Source organism: Chiloscyllium punctatum, chromosome 36, assembly GCF_047496795.1.
Source record: "Chiloscyllium punctatum isolate Juve2018m chromosome 36, sChiPun1.3, whole genome shotgun sequence".
In the NCBI taxonomy this organism is placed as follows: Eukaryota; Metazoa; Chordata; class Chondrichthyes; order Orectolobiformes; family Hemiscylliidae; genus Chiloscyllium; species Chiloscyllium punctatum.
In genome coordinates, this window is record NC_092774.1 from 56,333,594 (window position 1) to 56,353,922 (window position 20,329).

The 20,329-nt window shown below is 44.8% G+C and overlaps 1 protein-coding gene across 18 annotated transcripts in view; it reads right to left on the bottom strand.

Moving 5' to 3' along the window:
• The window catches only part of LOC140460513 (uncharacterized), a 191,136-nt gene that overhangs the window by 43,783 nt on the left and 127,024 nt on the right, over window positions 1–20,329 (bottom strand). For 5 of the 18 annotated variants that reach the window (XM_072555090.1, XM_072555094.1, XM_072555095.1 and 2 more), the window contains exon 1: window positions 9,713–9,934. The exons of 2 other annotated variants lie outside the window; for them this stretch is intronic. Coding sequence is in view for 4 of the 16 variants with exons in the window: in XM_072555094.1 (XP_072411195.1) it covers window positions 9,713–9,857 (145 nt within the window). In the remaining 12 variants the exon portion in view is untranslated. Of the gene's footprint in view, window positions 1–753; window positions 815–7,469; window positions 8,009–9,685; window positions 9,935–20,329 lie in introns of those variants that run through there. 11 more of the 18 variants (XR_011954134.1, XR_011954137.1, XR_011954135.1 and 8 more) reach the window with 11 other exon arrangements.

Here is a 20,329-nt window from a genome sequence, read left to right on the forward strand (position 1 = left end):
TCAATGTCTGAAGCTCCAGTGAGAAGAGTCCCAACCGATCCATCCTATCCACATAACTCAAACCCTCCATCCCCAACAACATCTGGTAAATCTCTTTGAAACTCTCCCCACCAGTCAAAGGATCAATGATTTCAAAACTGAATGGGTGTTTGAAACAAAAAAAAAAGCTTGTCGGGTTACGGGGGCACAGGTGTTGTTCTTAACTTAAAATATCAAATTAAAACCTTTAGTATCATAATCACCATGGGCAGCACAATGGCTCAGTGGTTAACACTGCTGTCTCACAGCACCAGGGACCAGGTTCAATTCCAGCCTTGGGCAATGTTCATGTGGGGTGTGAACATTACCCCAGTGTCGGCATCGGTTTCCTCCCACAGTCAAAGAGGTGCAGGTTAGGGTGAATTTGCCGTGCAGAAGTACCCATAGTGTTCAGGGATGCGTAGGTTAGGGGAATTGGCTATGCTAAATTACCAGTGTCTAGGGATATGCAAGCTCGGGGGATTAGCCATGGAAAATGCAGGGTTGGGGTAGATCTGAGTGGGATGTTCTTTGGAGGGTCGGTGGCAACTTGGTGGACCGAATGGCCTGCTTCCCCATTGTAGGGATTCTACGATTCTAACCTTCTGTGTTGAAATTAAGTCATAGAGGTCTACAGCATGGAAACAGTTCCCATGATGCCTAGTTTTCACAATTAATTTAGTCCCATTCCCTGCATTTAGGCCATATCCCTCCATACCCCTCCCATCCATGTACCTGTCTAAATGTTTCTTCAATGACAGTTTGAATTCGTGTATCGCTGGACATCGGAGTGCAACTGGGAAAATTAACAAACAGTGAAATTCACAACTAATCTTGGAGGAATCTTGGGCGAAGTTCACAGCACAGAATCAGATAAGTTAATTGTTGTTTTAAGTCTGTAAAAGAGAAAAGCTGCAGTAGTGAGCATAGTGGATTCTTTCTTGATTATATGGTTTTGGAGATAAGTCTTTTGATTAAACATAAAATATAAGCCATAGCTATTAATTTAACCTGGGGCAGTGTTTGTAGAGGAATAAAACGGTGTTATTTTCTGGGTCTGTAGATTGTGAAGGAGCAAAAATGACCTTTGCAGTGATATGTACTTCTTGTCAGATGTGGGAGTTTAAAGAGAGTTTAAGGATTACTGTGGATTATATCTGCCATAAATGCTGTTGGATGCGAATCTTATCAGATTGAGTGGATCGGTTGGACAGGCAGATAGAAGCGATGAGGAATTTGCAACAGCATCAGTATGTGATTGATGGCAGTTATAGGAAGGGGGGAAAGTCTCAGATACAGTCACATAGATGGGTTAACTCCAGGGAGGGTGAGAGAGGTCGGCACAAAGGCAGGAGTCTTTTGTGGATATACCCATTTCAAACAGGTATGCTGTTTTGGAAAATATAGGGGGTGATGGATTCTCAGGGGAATGTAGCACGAACAGCCAGGTTTCTGGTATTGAGACTGGCTCTAATGCAATGAGAGATCAATCGTGTTAGGGGATTCTGTAGTCAGAGGTACAGACAGACGTTCTGTGGCCAGCAGAGAAAAAGCAGAATGGTGCGTTGTTTCCCTGGTGCCAGGATTAGGGATGTCTCGGGGACGGTGCAGAATGTTCTCACTGGGGAGAGGGGCCAGCAGGAGATCATTGTCCACATTGAAACCAATGACATCGGAAGGGAAAAGGTTGAGACTCTGAAGGGAGATTAGAGAGAGTTAGGCAGAAATTTAAGGAGGTCCTCAAGGGTAGTAATATCTGGATTTCTCCCAGTGCTATGAGCTAGGGAGGGCATGAATAGGAGGATAGAGCAGATGAATGCTTGGCTGAGGAGCTGGTGTATGGGAGAAGGATTCACATTTTTGGATCATTGCAATCTCTTTTGGGGTAGAAGTGAGCTGTAAAAGAAGGATGAATTGCACCTAAATTGGAAGGGGACTAATATACTGGCAGGGTAATTTGCTAGAACTGCTTGGGAGGATCTAAACTAGTAAGGGTGTGGGGTGGGGGGGGCGGGGGGGGACGCAAGGAGATAGTGAGGAAAGAGATCGATCTGAAACAGGTACAGCTGAGAACAGAAGTGAGTCAACAGTCAGGGCAGGCAGGGACAAGGTAGGATTAATAAATTAAACTGCATTTATTTCAATACAATGGGCCTAACAGGGAAGGCAGATGAACTCAGGGCATGGTTAGGAACATGGGACTGGGATATCATAGCAATTACGGAAACATGGCTCAGGGATGGGCAAGACTGGCAGCTTAATGTTCCAGGATACAAATGCTACAGGAAGGATAGAAAGGGAGGCAAGAGAGGAGGGGATGTGGCATTTTTGATAAGAGATAGCATTACAGCTGTGCAGAGGGAGGATATTCCTGGAAATATATCCAGGGAAGTTATTTGGGTGGAACTGAGAAATAAGAAAGGGATGATCACCTTATTGGGATTATATTATATAGCCCTCAATAGTCAGAGGGAAATTGAGAAACAAACTTGTAAGGAGATCTCAGCTATCTGTAAGAATAATAGGATAGTTATGGTTGGGGATTTTAACTTTCCAAACATTGACTGGGACTGCCATAGTGTTAAAGGTTTAGATAGAGAGGAATTTCTTAATTGTGTACAAGACAATTTTCTAATTCAGTATGTGGATGTACCTACTAGAAGAGGTGGAAAACTTGACCTACTCTTGGGAAATAAGGCAGGGCAGGTGACTGACGTGTCAGTGGGGGAGCATTTTGGGGCCAGCAACCATAATTCTATTTGTTTTAAAATAGTGATGGAAGAGGATAGACCAGATCTAAAAGTTGAAGTTCTAAATTGGAGAAAGGCCAATTTTGACAGTATTACGCAAGAACTTTCGAAAGATCATTGGAGGCAGATGTTCGCAGGTAAAGGGACGGCTGGAAAATGGGAAGCCTTCAGAAATGAGATAACAAGAATCCAGTGAAAGTATACTCCTGTCAGGGTGAAAGGGAAGGCTGGTAGGTACAGAGAATGCTGGATGACTAAAGAAATTGAGGGTTTGGTTAAGAAGAAGAAGGAAGCATATGTCTGGTATAGACAGGATAGAGAGAGAGAATCGTTAGAAGAGTACAAAGGCAGTAGGAGTATACTTAAAAAGGAAATCAGGAGGGCAAAAAGGGGACATGAGATAGCTTTGGCAAATAGAATTAAGGAGAATCCAAAGGGTTTTTACTGATATATTAAGGACAAAAAGGTAACAAGGGAGAGAATAGGGCCCATCAAAGAACAGCAAGGCGGGCTTTGTGTGGAGCCACAGAAAATGGGGGAGATATAGACTGTAGGGAAATAGATGGTGACATCTTGCACAATGTCCCGATTACAGAGGAGGAAATGCTGGATGTCTTGAAACGGTTAAAAGTGGATAAATTCCCAGGACCTGATCAGGTGTACCCAAGAACTCTGTGGTAAGCTAGAGAAGTGATTGCTGGACCTTTTGCTGAGATATTTGTATCATCGATAGTCACAGATGAGGTGCCAGAAGACGAGAGGTTGGCAAAAGTGGTGCCACTGTTTAAGAAGGGGGGTAAAGACAAGCCAGGGAACTATAGACCGGTGAGCCTGACCTCGGTGGTGGGCAAGTTGTTGGAAGGAATCCTGAGGGACAGGAAGTACATGTATTTGGAAAGGCAAGTACAGATTTGGGATAGTCAACATGGCTTTGTGCGTGGGAAATCATGTCTCACAAATTTGTTTGAGTTTTTTGAAGAAGTAACAAAGAAGATTGATGAGGGCAGAGCAGTCGATGTGATCTCTATGGACTTCAGTAAGGCGTTCGACAAGGTTCCCTATGGGAGACTGATTATCAAGGTTAGATCTCATGGAATACAGGGAGAACAAACCATTTGGATAAGAACTGGCTCAAAGGTAGAAGACAGACGGTGGTGGTGGAGGGTTATTTTTCAGATTGGAAGCCTGTGACCAGTGGAGTGCCACAAGGATCGGTGCTGGGCCCTCTACTTTTTGTCATTTACATAAATGATTTGGATGCGAGCATAAGAGATACAGTTAGTAAGTTTGCAGATGACACCAAAATTGGAGGTGTAGTGGACAGCAAAGAGGGTTACCTCAGATTACAACAGGATCTGGACCAGATGGGCCAATGGGTTGCGAAGTGGCAGATGGAGTTTAATTCAGATTAACGCGAGGTGCTGCAATTTGGGAAAGCAAATCTTAGCAGGGCTTATACACTTAATGGTAAGTTCCTCGGGAGTGTTGCTGAACAAAGAGACCTTGGAGTGCAGGTTCATAGCTCCTTGAAAGTGGAGTCGCAGGTAGATAGGATAGTGAAGAAGGCGTTTGGTATGCTTTCCTTTATTGGTCAGAGTATTGAGTACAGGAGTTGGGAGGTCATGTTACGGCTGTACAGGACATTGGTTAGGCCACTGTTGGAAAAATGCATGGAATTCTGATCTCCTTCCTATTGGAAATATGTTGTGAAACTTGAAAGGGTTCAGAAAAGATTTACAAGGATGTTGCCAGGGTTGGAGGATCTGAGCTACAGGGAGAGGCTGAACAGGCTGGGGCTGTTTCCCTGGAGCGTCGGAGGCTGAGGGGTGACCTTATAGAGGTTTACAAAATTATGAGGGGCATGGGTAGGATAAATAGGCAAAGTCTTTTCCCTAGGGTCGGGGAGTCCAGAACTCGAGGACATAGGTTTGGGGTGAGAGGGGAAAGATATAAAAGAGACCTAAGGGGCAACTTTTTCAGGTAGAGGGTAGTACATGTATGGAATGAGGTGCCAGAGGATGTGGTGGAGGCTGGTACAATTGCAACATTTGAGAGGCATTTGGATGGGTATATGAATAGGAAGGGTTTGGAGGGATATGGGCCGGGTGCTAGCAGGTGTGACTAGATTGGGTTGGGATATCTGGTCGGCATGGACGGGTTAGACCAAAGGGTCTGTTTCCATGACTCTATGACAAAATTGTATTCGCTTGCACCACCACCTCTGCCAATCTGTTCCAGACATTCTCCACTCTCTCTGTGTAAACGTTTGCCCCTCTGGACCCATTTATATCTCTCCTCCACTCACCTTAAACTTATGTCCTCTAAGTTTAGACCCCCACATGGGGAAAAAGCTTTGGCTGTCTACCTTATCTATGCCTCTCGTGATTTTATATTACGTCTCAGTCCCCTGTGATCCAGGGAAAAAAGAAGTCCTAGCCTATCCAGCCTCTCCTTATAACAACCTTCCAGCCAAGTCGCATCGCAGTAAATCTTTTCTGCATCCTTTCTAGTTAGTAATATCCTTCCAACAGTAGGGTGACTAGAATTGCATACTGTACTCCTTACTAACATCTTGTACAGCTGCAACAAGATGTCCCAACTCCTATACTTGATGCTCTGACTGATGAAACCAAGCATGCTGAAAGCCTTCTTCATCTCCCTGTCTACCCATGACTCCACTTTCTAGGACTTCTTCGAGACACTGCAGTGTCACATGCAGTGTCTCGAACTTCTTGATTCGAGACACTGCATGTGAAATAGATTCAGTGCTATATTAAGGCAGAAAAGAATAACAAAAATATACTATTAGAGAGCCATAAATTATGTATCGAGATAAGGTACTGAAATAGTCAAGATAAGTACCAACTAATAATGTCTACCAATAAGCATCGAATCTGTTTCACATGCAGTATTCAAACTGAGAGGTCTGGGTGGCAGGTTCATAGCTCCTCGAAGGTGGAGTCACAGGTAGACAGGAAAGGCTTTTGGCCTGCTTGCTTTCATCAGTCAGAGCACTGAGCTTCGCAGTTGAGATGTCTTGTTGCAGCTTTCACACATACCACACAATAACACAAGTCATGACCCTGCCTTCCTAACTGACCGTCCCTTTGAATGTCATGTGGAAAACACCCCTTTAATTGTGATGATCAGGAAAGATGGCACCCTTCAAAAAAAAAGTGTTGTACCAACAAATGTTGGACAGAAGGAGAAAGTTGCACTTTGAGGTGAAGATCAATCTTCATTGAGAGAGGAGCAGCAGCAGCAGCTTCAGAAGCTCATGGTCCAACTTCTGCATTTAGACATGGGGGAGGGGTTGGGGAACTCTGATTGGTTGGAGGAGCAGGCACCTTCCGGTCCTTCTGGGCTTCCTATTGGTCAATCCCCAGACATGCACCTCCTCGACCAGGAAATTCACATGTCAACTATCCAATGGGAGACAGCCAGCCTGGAAATATGGGGATTGTACCTGAAACAACCCCACAGAGGCGTGTCACCATGTTACCCTTTATTTGCATGTGCAGAAACCTTGACACTGGTCCAGTTTGCTCAGAGTGAAAAGAACCTCTGACATACCTGTTTCTGTCAGCCAGGGCTCCCTGATTGGACCAGGTTAACAGCCCCAATCAAGGAATTCACATTCTGTGCGATCCACCTAACTGACATTATAATCACCACAGAACCTAGTACCTCTCTTCACCGAACACTGCAATTACTTTCCTTTTCAGTTTAATGATCCAACTCTCTTTTGAATGCCATAATTGAATCTAATTCCAACACATGCTCTCGCAGACCATTCCAGAGGTCGAAGCATTTTCAGTCATTAATGAATTACGTTTTGGATCACACTCAAAAGGATTTCATATGGACCGTTGCTTCCAATCATTTGCAGTAATTTCTTCATATGGACAAATTTACAACTTAGTGGATTTATTCAAATTTTATAACATATTGGGGAAGTACGGTGCTTAGCACTGCTACCTCACAATGCCAGGGACCCAGGTTCAAACCCAACTTCAGGTGATCGACTGTGTGGAGTTTGCACATTCGCCCTGTCCACATGCATTTCTTCCCACAGTCCAAAGATATGGAGGGTGGGTGGACTGACTGGGATAAATTGCTCCATGATGTGTAGTCTAGGTGGATTAGCCATGGTAAATGCAGGGGCATGGAGTGATTCTGAATGGGATGCTCTTTGGTGGGTCAGTGCAGACTCAATGTGACAAATGGCCTCTTTCTGCACTGTAGGAATTTTATGCATCTCCGTCTGACGTCTTGCAAATGCACCTTTCTGAAAAGGACAGTTTGCTGTCATGTTCAGTACAGCAGTGTCTATATTTTCCCACATACCTCTAAATTAGTTTGGCATGAAATTCTCCCCATTTCCACTGTATCTTAGCTAGCATTCCCCCCTTTCATTCCTTATCAATGTTTCCATTACCGTGACTTATGATCCTTTTCTCTTTATAGATTATTGTAGATTAAGTCTAGTTACCATGTCTACCAAAGTATAAGACGAAAATGCATTTTTTTTCTGATCCCATAAAGCTTGTTAAGGGGGAGGGTGGAATTGAGGAAACTGGTGAAATCTATATTGATCCCATTTGTTGGATGGTCCCATAATGGAAGATGAAGTGTTCTTCCTCCAGGTGTCAGGTGGCTAGAGTTTGGCGATGGAGGCAGCCCAGGACACACATGCCTTACCTGAGTGGGAGGGGTAGTTAAAGTGTTCAGCCACAGGGCGGTGGATCATTTAGTTCGCGTGTCCCAGAGGTGTTCTCCGAAACGTTCTGCAAGTCCAATCTCCCTAATGCAAAGGAGACCATGTCAAGCGCAACGGACTTATAAATTTTAGCCTGCAAGAATTATTTTCTATCAGACTTTAATTAAATTGGATGACGGGATGAAAGAGTCTGTTTCTCAGACTTGAATCAGCACCCTGAAATGAGACAAAGCCATTAATATCAGTGAACTGCATTTGTTAAAGACCTGATGGCCTGCATCCCAGGGTACTGAAGGAGGTGGCTCGGGAAATCGTGGATGCGCTGGTGATTATTTTCCAGAGTTCAATAGAATCGGGGTTGGTTCCTGAGGATTGGAGGGCGGCTAATGTTGTGCCACTTTTTAAGAAGGGTGGGCGGGAGAAAGCAGGAAATTATAGACCAGTTAGTCTGACCTCAGTGGTGGGAAAGATGCTGGAGTCTATTATAAAGGATGAAATTACGGCACATCTGGATAATAGTAACAGGATAGGACAGAGTCAGCATGGATTTATGAAGGGGAAATCATGCTTGACTAATCTTCTTGAATTTTTTGAGGATGTAACTCGGAAGATGGACGAGGGAGATCCAGTGGATGTAGTGTACCTGGACTTTCAGAAAGCTTTTGATAAAGTCCCACACAAGAGGTTAGTGAGTAAAATTAGGGCGCACGGGATTGGGGGCAAAGTACTAGATTGGATAGAGAATTGGTTGGCTAACAGGAAACAAAGGGTAGTGATTAACGGCTCCATTTCGAAATGGCAGGCAGTGACCAGTGGGGTACCGCAGGGATCCGTGCTGGGACCGCAGCTTTTTACAATATATGTAAATGATATAGAAGATGGTATCAGCAATAACATTAGCAAATTTGCTGATGACACAAAGCTAGGTGGTAGGGTGAAATGTGATGAGGATGTTAGGGGATTACAGGGTGACCTGGACAAGTTAGGTGAGTGGGCAGATGCATGGCAGATGCAGTTTAATGTGGATAAATGTCTGGTTATCCACTTTGGTGGCAAGAACAGGAAGGCAGATTACTACCTCAATGGTATCAAATTAGGTAAAGGGGCTGTTCAGAGAGATCTGGGTGTTCTTGTCCACCAGTCAATGAAGGCAAGCATGCAGGTACAGCAGGTCGTGAAGAAGGCTAATAGCATGCTGGCCTTCATAACAAGAGGGATTGAGTATAGAAGCAAAGAGGTGCTTCTGCAGCTGTACAGGGCCCTGGTGAGACCACACCTGGAGTACTGTGTACAGTTCTGGTCTCCAAATTTGAGGAAAGACATTCTGGCTATTGAGGGAGTGCAGCGTAGGTTCACGAGGTCAATTCCTGGAATGGCAGGATTGCCTTACACGGAAAGACTGAAGCGACTGGGCTTGTATACCCTTGAGTTTAGAAGACTGAGAGGGGATCTGATTGAAACGTATAGGCTTATGAAAGGACTGGACACTCTGGCAGGAGGGAACATATTTCCGTTGATGGGGGAGTGCCGAACCAGAGGACACAACTTAAAAATACGGGGTAGACCATTTAGGACAGAGATGAGGAGAAACTACTTCACACAGAGAGTGGTGGCTGTGTGGAATGCTCTGCCCCAGAGGGCAGTGGAGGCCCAGTCTCTGGATTCTTTTAAGAAAGAATTGGATAGAGCTCTTAAAGATAGTGGAGTCAAGGGGTATGGAGATAAGGCTGGAACAGGATACTAATTAGGAATGATCAGCCATGATCATATTGAATGGCGGTGCAGGCTCGAAGGGCAGAATGGCCTACTCCTGCATCTATTGTCTATTGTCTATTGTCTATAGTTCTTGATTTATTTTCACAACTTACTGGTATTCACAGCTGCACATTCAATGTCAAACTCTGACATCAGAAATGAAATTACACCATTAATTTTGTCTTACAATATTCCAACAAACAAATTGATAGCACACAGTGAATACCATGCCCGATTAATGTGAAATTAAATTTGACCAAAAGAATGTAAAATCGAGATGTTAGATAACAAATGGGGGAAGGGCAGAAGGTAAGAAATGCAGCATCACAGAAGGTGCTCCTCCAGGGAGTGTATTTTACCAACTACAACTGCTCAATATAAACAAACACTCTGACATGATCCTCCGGTTTTAATGTAAACCATAGCCCCATACAGTAGGTACCATTTAAATAAGTTAATAGATACAAGCCTTGAGCAAATCCAGCCTCCAGCCGGACCCCCCGCTTCTTGGAGCTCGGACCTTCCTCCAGCTCCGGGGGGTTGTTGAGCTCCTGGGCTCCGGCCGCCGCCGAAGAAGCCGCGGGCGCCGGCTCTCTCTCCTCCACCGCCGACATTTTTAATTTGTTTTCTCGTTCACCCGGTAACCGTCACCTCCCCCTTCCCGGGCCCCGGAAATTATACAAAAATAAACAATAAACCCCACCGGGGACTGTCTCCTTTTCTTCACGAACTTTTGTTTGAAAAGTTCCGACTTTAATTTGAAATGTATTTTAAAGGTATTTTCTGAGGTAAACGATGCCTGTCTGCCCCCCTCCCTCCGTCAGAAACCGCCCGCTGAGTCGATGAGAAAACCGCAGCCTCGCGCCGCCATCTTTGTTTTTCTTCTTCTTTCTGTCTCCTCGTTCAGTGACGCACGTCATCCACGCCCCGCCCAATCAGAACGCACCTTACTCCACCTGACCAATGGCGACCGGCGCTGGTTGTTACTGACAGAGTTTGTGTCCAATTGCCAATTTGGAATAAAAAAGGCGGAGCAACAATTCTTTTCCCCTGTGACTGCACATCTCATTCCTTTTGCCTGTCTCTGCCCCAGGGGAGGGGGAATCCCAAACTAGAGGGCACAGGTTTAGGGTGAGAGGGGAGAAATTTAAAAGGAACTCAAGAATTTTAAAAAAGTGTGAAAGTTAATTCGCCTCAAGAAAAGCCCCCTCTTACGACCTGAACAAAATAGATTGTTCACAGCCGATTACTCACTAAACAAGAAGGATGTTGTGAAACTTAAAAGAGTTCAGAAATTATTTGTAAGAATGTTGCTAGGGTTGGAGGGTTTGAGCTACAGGGAGAGGCTGAATTGGCTGGGGCTATTTTCCCTGGAGCATTGGAGGCTGAGGGGTGACCTTATGGAGGTTTAGAAGATCTTGACAGGTCTGGGCATGAGAAAAAGATAAGGTGTTCCCTGGGGCGGGGGAGTCCAGTACAAGAGGGCATTAGTTTCTGGGTGAAAGGGGAAAGATTTAAAACGGCCCCAAAGGGCAACCTTTTCACATGTAGGTTGGTGTGTGAACTGAATGAGCTGCCAGGAAAAATGGTGGAGGCTGGTACAAATACAACATTTAAAAGGCATCTGGATAGGTACATGAATAGGAAGTTTTAGAGGGATATGGACAAAGTGCTCGCAAATGGATTAATTTAGGCTATCTGGTCGGCGCATACCGAAGGATTGTTTTTTGTGCTGTACAACTCAATGGTTCTATTTCCACAGAGCCAGAACCAATTTCAAAAGGCTAGGAATAGGCCATTCGCCCCTTACAAACTGTCCTCAACTGTGGCCTCACTGAGCATATTTCAATTCTTAGTGCTATGTAATGAGCCAGACTTTAGTAAAAATCTTAAAGCAAATGAACACTTAGGAGGCAGCGATTATAATATGGTAGAGATCAGAGTGCAGTTTGAAAGAGAGAAGGCAAAATTGATGTTATGGTGTTACAGTTAAATAAAGGGCAATAAGAGAGGAACTGACAAAAAATGACTGGAAGCAGAGCCTAGTAGGGAAGACAGTAGAGCAACAATGGCAGGAATTTCTGGGTGTAATTGAGGACACAGTACAGAGGTTCTTCCCCCCCAAAAAGAAAGATTATCGGGGGGGGGGGAAGGGGGGAAAGAAGACTGCCATGGCTGACAAAGGAAGTCATGAAATGTATCAACGAAAAAGAGAGCCTATAAAGTGGCCAGACCACTGGGAAATCAGAAGCTTGGGAAGACTACAAAAACAAACAGAAGATAACAAAGAGAGAAATAAGGAAGGAGAGGATCAAATATGAAGGTAAGCAGACCAGTAATGTTAGAAATGACAGTAAAAGTATTTTGCAATACATAAGAAACAAACGAAAGGCAAAAGTAGAAATTGGGCTGCTCCAAATTGATGCAGGAAGGTTCGTGATGGGAGATAAGAAAATAGCTGAAGAACTTAATAAATACTTTGTGTCAGTTTTCACAGTGGAAGACATGAGTAATATCCTAACAATTAAGGAGAGTTAAGAGGCAGAGATAAGTATGGTAGCCATTACAAAAAAGAAAGTGCTAGAAAAGCTAATCGGTCTAAAAATTGAGAAATCTCCTGGCCCTGATGGCTACAGCCTAGCGTTCTGAGGGAGGTGGTTGAAGAATTAGCAGAGATGTTGGTTGTAATCTTTCAAAAATCACTGGAGTCAGGGAAAGTCCCAGATGATTGGAAAATCACTGTTGTAAGTCCTTTGTTCAAGAAAGGATCATGACAAAAGCTGGAAAATTATACACCGATTAGCCTAACCTCAGTTGTAGATAAAATTCTAAAATCTATCGTTAAGGATGAGATTTCTAAATTCTTGGAAGTGCATGGTTGAATTAAAATAAGTCAGCATGGATTTAGTAAGGGGAGGTCGTACCTGACAATCTTAAGAGTTAACAAGTAGGTTAGACTCGGAAAACCCAGAGGATGTTATCTACCTAGATTTCCAAAAGGCCTTTGATAAGGTGCCTCATAGGAGGCTGCTGAGTAAAGTGAGGGTCCATAGTATTCGAGTTGAGCTACTGGCATGGATTGAGGATAGGCTGGCTGAGAGAAGGCAGAGAGTTGGGATAAAAGGTTTTTTTTTTGGAATGGCAGCTGGTGACAAGTGGTGTCCCGCAGGGCTCAGTGTTGGGGCTGCAGCTGTTCACTTTATATATTAATGATCTGGATAAAGGGACTGGGGGCATTCCCACAAAGTTCGCTGATGATACAAAGTTAGGCAGACAGGCAGGTAGTTCTGAGGAGGTGGGGAGGCTGCAGAAAGATTTGGACAGTTTAGGAGTGTGGTCCAGGAAATGGAGAAAGTGAGGACTGCAGATGCTGGAGATCAGAGCTGAAAATGTGTTGCTGGGAAAGCGCAGCAGGTCAGGCAGCATGAAAAGAGCAGGAGAATCGACGTTTCGGGCATAAGCCTTCCTAAAGAAGGGCTTATGCCCGAAACGTCGATTCTCTTGCTCCTTTGATGCTGCCTGACCTGCTGCGCTTTTCCAGCAACACACTTTCAGCTCTGGTCCAGGAAATGGCTGATGAAATTCAATGTAAGCAAATGTGAGGTCTTGCACTTCGGAAAAAAGAATACAGCATGGACTATTTTCGAAACAGTGAGAAAATTCATAAAGCCAAAGTACAAAGGGATCTGGGATTGCTAGTCCAGGACTCTCTAAAGGTTGACTTGCAGGTTGAGTCCGTGCTTAAGAAAGCAAATATAATGTTGTCATTTATTTCGAGAATTGGAATGTAAAAGCAGCAGTGTGCTACTGAGACTTTATAAAGCTCTGGTTAGGCTCCATTTAGAATACTGTGTCCAATTTTGGGCCCCACACCTCAGTAAGGACATAGTGGCACTGGAGCATGTCCAGCGGAGATTCACACGATGATCGCTGGTATCATAGGCCTAACAGACGATGAACAGCTGAGGATCCTGGAATTATATTCATTAGAATTTAGAAGGTTGAGGGCAGATCTAATAGAAACTTACAAGATAGTGCATGGCTTAAAAAGCATGGATGCTGGTAAGTTTTTTTCCATTAGGCAGGGAGACTAGGATCCATGGGCACAGCCTGATAATTAGAGGGGGTCAATTTAGAATGCAAATGAGGAGACATTTCTTCAGCCAGAGAGTGGTGGGCCTGTGGAATTCATTGCCATGGAGCGTAGCGGAGACCAGGACATTAAATGTCTTCAAGGCAGAGATTGATAAATTCTTGGTATCGCAAGGAATCTTGGTATCTCTATGGGGAGAGTATGGTAAGTGGAGTTGAAATGCCCGTCAGCCATAATTAAATGGCGGAGTGGACTTATGACCTTACTTCCACTCCTGTGTCTTATGGTCTTAAGGAAGAGCTCTTTGCTATTCACTTTACCTCCACTTCTAATGATTTTATAGATCTTAGTAAAGTCTCCCCTCAACCCCCTACACTCCAATGAAGACCGTTTCAACCTTTCCTGAAAACTCAAACCCTCCAGTCCTGGCAACATCCTGGTAAATCTTTATGGAACCCTCTCTAATAGTATTCTTCCTATTACAGAGCCACCAAAACTGTACTCAGTACCCAGAAAGTGGCCTCACCAACATCCTGTACAACCTCAACGCGACGTCCCAACTTCTACACTCAATGGGGTGGACAGTGAAGGCAATGGTGTGAAATGCCTTCTTTACGACCTGTCTACCAGTGATGCAACTTTCAAAGAACTATATACCTGAACCCCTAACTCCCCACCCCACCCGCCGCCACCGCCAAAGTGTCTCTGTTCTATAACACGACCCAGGGACCTACCATTAACTGTACATAGCAATGCTGAAAATTCCTGCATTCTTCACCTGAAGCCCACTGAAGACGTTACCCAGTAGGTAACGAAACGTCTGGAAATGAACCTTGCAGCTCAGCAAGCAAACGTACATCCAAAAACTCAACCTGAGCTACAAATCTTCTCAAAACTCACTATGTCCAGCACTTCCTTGTTTAGCAAAATGCAACCTCTCACTTTTATTCATACCTCTCTCATAGACACACACACACACACACACACACGCCCCACAACACACTCACAGGCTTAAACTCCATCACACTCAGTTCACTCTTTCGCACTCACTCAAACAAACTCACACACACACACAAACTCTCTCTCACACACTCACACACACACAAAACTCTATGGAGTGAATTTGTATTGGCCGAATTATATTTGCAGATACTTTGTATTTTGCTCAAAAAGCACACAATCTGCAGGCAGTCAATCCATGCAATATTTTATAAATTCCTACTTTGGAAATAGAACTAGTCTGATTCAAGATTGGAATACTGACAGACTCGAACCTCACATCTTTAATGCATTGTCTGAGCTGAGATGTTACTTTTTCTTGATAAAACATTAAGTCATCTCAAGAACGTGACTTTAAAGATGTTCAGGGATTTACATATTAACCAAAACCTGCAACCCATTCGAAACGATGAAAGACAGAACAACAATCTCAGTTTGTTCAATATATCCTATCAGTCGCATGACACTGATCTTTTGCTCTACAATCGGTGTATTATTCCCCGGCCAACAGCTCCCCGATGAAGGAGCAGCACTCTGAAAACTAGTGCTTCCAAATAAACCTGTTGGATTATAACCTGTTGTGTGATTTTTAACTTTATCTACCCCAGTCCAACACCAGCACCTCCACACCGTTTCCAGTGAACCCAGCCCACATCACCCGCTGCTGCCAATAAACTATACAATGCTGATGAAACGGTGCAGTACCTGCACTTCTGAAAAATTTACAACTTCTAACGATACTAGCTACTCATTCACTGCTCCATCCGATACATGACATTGGAAACTTAGTGCAGGAGGCTGAAATGAAATGAGCAGCTTTAAAACAAAAACATCTTGGAGCTCAAAGCCTTCAATGTGAGTCTGAGCCCGGCGATAAGTTCAGGTAACCTTTATTGTGACCCAACGTTGTTACAGTTTCAGATCTCTCTCCCCCCCCCCCCCCCCCCCCCAGCAAAACGGTGTAGAAAAAGTAGCTGCTTTTTAAACAGCTTAAGGTCAAAGCGTGCACCCCCACCCCACACCACCTCACCTTCTTTACTATGGTCACCACCGAGTTGTCAGTTTGTAATTGGATCCTTGGTACAGCCTTAACTGTAGGAGGTATTGCCTCACTCAGCAATTTCAACCCATACCCTGTAAACAATTAAGTCTTTCCCCACTCAATGACCGATGGCAGTGGTGGGCAATGAAGAGTCAACCATGCTGTTGTGGGTCTGGAGTTATGAGTAGGCCAGACCGGGTAAAGGATGCAGCTGGGACGACTGAGTGAATCCTTTCCCACATTAGCAGTTTCTTTCCCTAAAAAGGGATGTGAGTGAATCAGATGGGTGATGTCCCCCAAACATTCATTTCTTCATTAGGTTCTGAACTCCAGATTTCTGACCGAAATCCAATTCCACCATCTGCCACGGCGGGATTCAAACCTGGCAGTCCCTGGAACTGGGTTGATAGTCCAGTCAATAAGGCAATTGGCTATCCCTTCTTTAATCCCCCTGCGATGGCACATGAACTCGCTGGTGTCTCCTCAGATGGGAAGCGCGGGTAAAGCCCTTCTCACACTGAGAGCAGGTGAACTGCCTCTCCCCAGTATGCACCTGCCGGTGGGCCAGCAGGATTGAGGAATTGCTGAAGGCCTTCCCACACTCAGTGCAGAAGAACGGCCTCTCTCCCGTGTGCCCCTGCCTGTGGGCCAGCAGGGTGGAGGCCTGGGTATAGCCCTTCCCACACTCGGGGCAGCTGAAGGGCCTTTCCCCTGTGTGGACCCGCTGGTGCCTCACCAGGTCGGAGGAATTGCTGAAGGCCTTCCCGCATTTGGGGCAGCTGAAGGGCCTCTCCCTGCTGTGGACCCGCTGGTGCCTCACCAGGTCGGAGGCATAGCTGAAGCCCTTTCCGCACTCGGGGCAGGTGAATGGCCTCTCCCCAGTATGACTGCGCTGATGAGTCTCCAGGATAGAAGGGACACGGAAGCCTTTTCCGCAGTCGCCACACTTCCACGGTTTCTGCACAGGGCGGGATCCATTGGGTTTCTCCATGGCCGAAGCTTCAGCTGCACACAAACACATGTACAGCCCCTCCCTGCCGTGAATTCCTCTTTCCAGGCCGTATAACTGCTTCAGGTTTCACAATCAGTGCGCTGCAACAGTAGGGTCTCTCATCCAGTCCCATTGATGCTGAAGACGTGCTTCAACAGGAACCAAAAGGCTTTGCTCCTTCTCACAGAATCACGGTCAAAAATTGTTGCAGTCCTGATGGATTGAGTGACCGTCGGACATTGACGTCGAAGTGAGGACTGCAGAAGCTGGAGAGTCAGAGTTGAACAGTGCGGCGCTGGAAAAGCACAACAGGTCCGGCAGCATCTGAGGAGCAGGAAAGTTGATGTTTCAGGCATCAGCCCTTCATCTGTTGATTTTGAAACTTCCGTCTTCAGATCATCAAATGCTTTGTAAAAAGAGATGACAAAAGTCATGACTGTCAGTGCAAGGTAGAAATTCAGAACAAGCAGTTCTACTTTCTGCAGAACATTCTTTTCTTTTGTTATTCCACACTGAAAATTGAAAGCACCATCCCACTCTCTCTCCCCCTCTGTTCTCACACCACTCTAACTAATTCTCTTGAAAGTGTTTATTCAGGATCTTACAGGGGCAGAACAGCAAAAACTTCAAGACTGACATCTCTCTGAATTTTGGATAAGTCCACTGCTGAGAGTGAGCAGGTCTGATTTTGGGAAGCTCAAAAAATAGTGTCAGTTCAGGGTGAACCTGCAATGCAAGTTCTTGAGGAACAACCAGACATGAAGTGGTTAACATCCCTGGAAAGGAAAGAGCAAAATGAGACATCAAAGGCATTAAAACCGACACCAGGGAGAAACTGAACATACAGATGTGGCAAGCCAGAGTCAGAGATATACAGCATGGAAACAGTCCAACTCGTCGATACCAACCAAATATTCTAAATTAATCTAGACCCATTTGCCAGCATTTGGCCCACAACCCTCTAAACCCTTCGATTTTATATTTTTATCCACATGCCTTTCAAATGTCATAATTGTACAAGCATCCACCATTTCCTCTGGCAACTCATTCCTTACACGCACCAGTCTCTTAATGACAGAGTGAATTGAGCACAGTGAATCCATCTTACCCATAGTGCCCAGGGGTGTGTAGGTTAAGTTAGCACAGCCAATCCACCCTAACCTGCACATCCCTTGACAATATGGGTAACAGAACACTGCAAATCCACCTGAACCCGTCCAAAACAGAACACTACGGGTCATTTAACATGGCGAATCCACCCCAACATGGACAAAGTTACAGATAACACAATACCAGATTACAGTCCAAGTTTATTTCAAAGCACCGGCTTTCGGAGTGCTGCGTCTTATTCAGTTGGTTGTGGAGTACAAGATCATAAGACACAGAATTTATGGAAAAACATTACAGTGTCCTGCCACTGAAATTATATACTGAACAAACCTGGATTGTTAAGTCTTTCATCTTTTAGAATAGGTTGCAGGTATCAATAATATGCAAGTCCCAGAACTTCCTGTCAGCTCCTTCTCGAGATAACGTAAGGTTTTATAAGAAAAGGTGACATCTCAGGTCAGATAATGCATGAAAGGAGTGAGGTCAGAATCTGTCTGTATCCCAATCTTGAGTCAGCCCGCTTCGATTTGCAAACTGAAATTTACAAAATATTACATGTATTGGCTGCCTGCATTGACTGCCAGCACATTGTGCATTTAGAGTTATACAGTCATAGATGGACAGCAGGGAAACAGACCCTTCAGTCCAACTCATCCATGACGACCAGATAACCCAACCCAATCAAGTCCCACCTGCCAGCAACTTGCCCATATCCCTCCAAATTCTTCCTATTCATATGCCCATCCAGACTAGCCTCCACCACTTCCTCTGGTGGCTCATTCCATACACATACCACCCTCTGAGTGAAGAAGTTGCCTCTTTAGGTCCCTTTCACACTAAACCTATACCCTCTAGTTCTGGACTCCCCCACCCCAGGGGAAAGACTTTGTCCATTTATCCTTTCCAAGCCCCTCATGATTTTATAAATCTCTGTAAGATCACCCCTTAGCCTCTGACGCTCCAGGGAAAACAGCCCTAGCCTATTTAACCTCTCCCTATAGCTCAAATCTTCCAATCCTAGCAACATCCTTGTACATATTTTCTGAACCCTTTCAAGTTTCACAACATCTTTCCGATAGGAAGGAGACCAGAACTGCATGTAATATTCCAACAGTGTCCTGTGCAGCCGCAACATGACCTCCAAATTCCTGTACTCAATACTCTGACTATTAAAGGAAAGCAGACCAAATGCCTTCTTCACTATCCAATCACTATCCTTTTCTTCACTACCTGCGACTCCACTTTCAAGGAGCTGTGAAACTGCAGTCCAAGACCTCTTTGTTCAGCAACACTCTCTAGGACCTTACCATTAAGTGTATAAGTATTGCTAAGATTTGCTTTCCCAAAATGCAGCTCCTCACATTTATCTGAATTAAACTCCATCTGCCACTTCTCAGCCCATTGGCCCATCTGATCAAGATCTCGTTCTAATCTGAGGTAACCTTCTTCGCTGTCCACTACACCTCCAATTTTAGTGTCATCAGCAAACGTATAGCTATACCTCTTATGCTCACATCCAAATCATTTATATAAATGATGAAAAGTAGTGGAACCAGCACAGATCCTTGTGGCACTCCACTGGTCACAGGCCTCCTGTCTGAAAAACAACCCTCCACCACCACCTTCTACCTTTGAGCCAGTTCTGTATCCAAATGGCAAGTTCTCCCTGTATTCCATGAGATCTAACCTTGCTCACCAGTCTCCCATGGGGACCCTTGTCGAACACCTTACTGAAGTCCATATAGATCACATCTATTCTCTGCCCTCATCAGTTCCCTTCGTTAGTTCTTCAAAAAAACTCATTCAAGTTTGTGAGACATGATTTCCCACACGTAAAGCCATGTTGACTATCCCTAATCAGTCCTTGCCTTTCCAATACATGTACATCTTGTCCCTCAGTTCGATTCCCTCCAAGAACACCGACGTCTGGCTCACTGGTCTATAGTTCCATGGCTTGTCTTTACCACCTTTCTTTAACAGTGGCACAACATTATTCAACCTCCAGTCTTCCGACACCTCACCTGTGACTATCAATGATACAAATATCTCAGCAAGAGGCCCAACAATCACTTCTCTAGATTCCCACAGAGTTCTAGGGTACACTTGATCAGGTCCTGGGGATTTATCCACTTTTATTCATTTCAAGACATCCAGCACTTGCTCCTCTGTAATATGGACATTTTTCAAGATGTCACCATCTAGTTCCCTACATTCTATGTCTTCCACGTCCTTTTCCACAGTAAACGCTGATGCAAAATACCCGTTTAGTATCTCTCCCATCTCCAGCGGTTCCACACAAAGGCCACCTTGCTGATCTTTGAGGGGCCCTATTCTCTCCCTACTTATTCTTTTGTCCTTAATGTATTTGTAAAAACCCTTTGGATTCTCCTTAATTCTAGTTGCCAAAGCTATCTCATGTCCCCTGTTTTCCCCTCCTGATTTCTCTCTTAAGTATACTCCGACTGCCTTTATACTGTAAGGCTTCATTCGATCTATCCTGTCTATACCTGACATATGCTTCCTTCATTTTCTTAACCAAACCCACAATTTCTCCAGTCATCCACTGCTGCCTCACAGCGCCAGAGACCTGGGTTCAATTCCTGCCTCAGGCGACTGACTGTGTGGAGTTTGCACATTCTCCCCGTGTCTGCGTGGGTTTCCTCCGGGTGCTCTGGTTTCCTCCCACAGTCCAAAGATGTGCAGGTCAGGTGAATTGGCCATGCTAAATTGCCCGTAGTGTTCGGTTAGGGGTATGGGTGGGTTGCGCTTTGGCGGGGCGGTGTGGACTTGTTGGGCCGAAGGGCCTGTTTCCACACTGTAAGTAATCTAATCATCTAATCATTCCCTATAC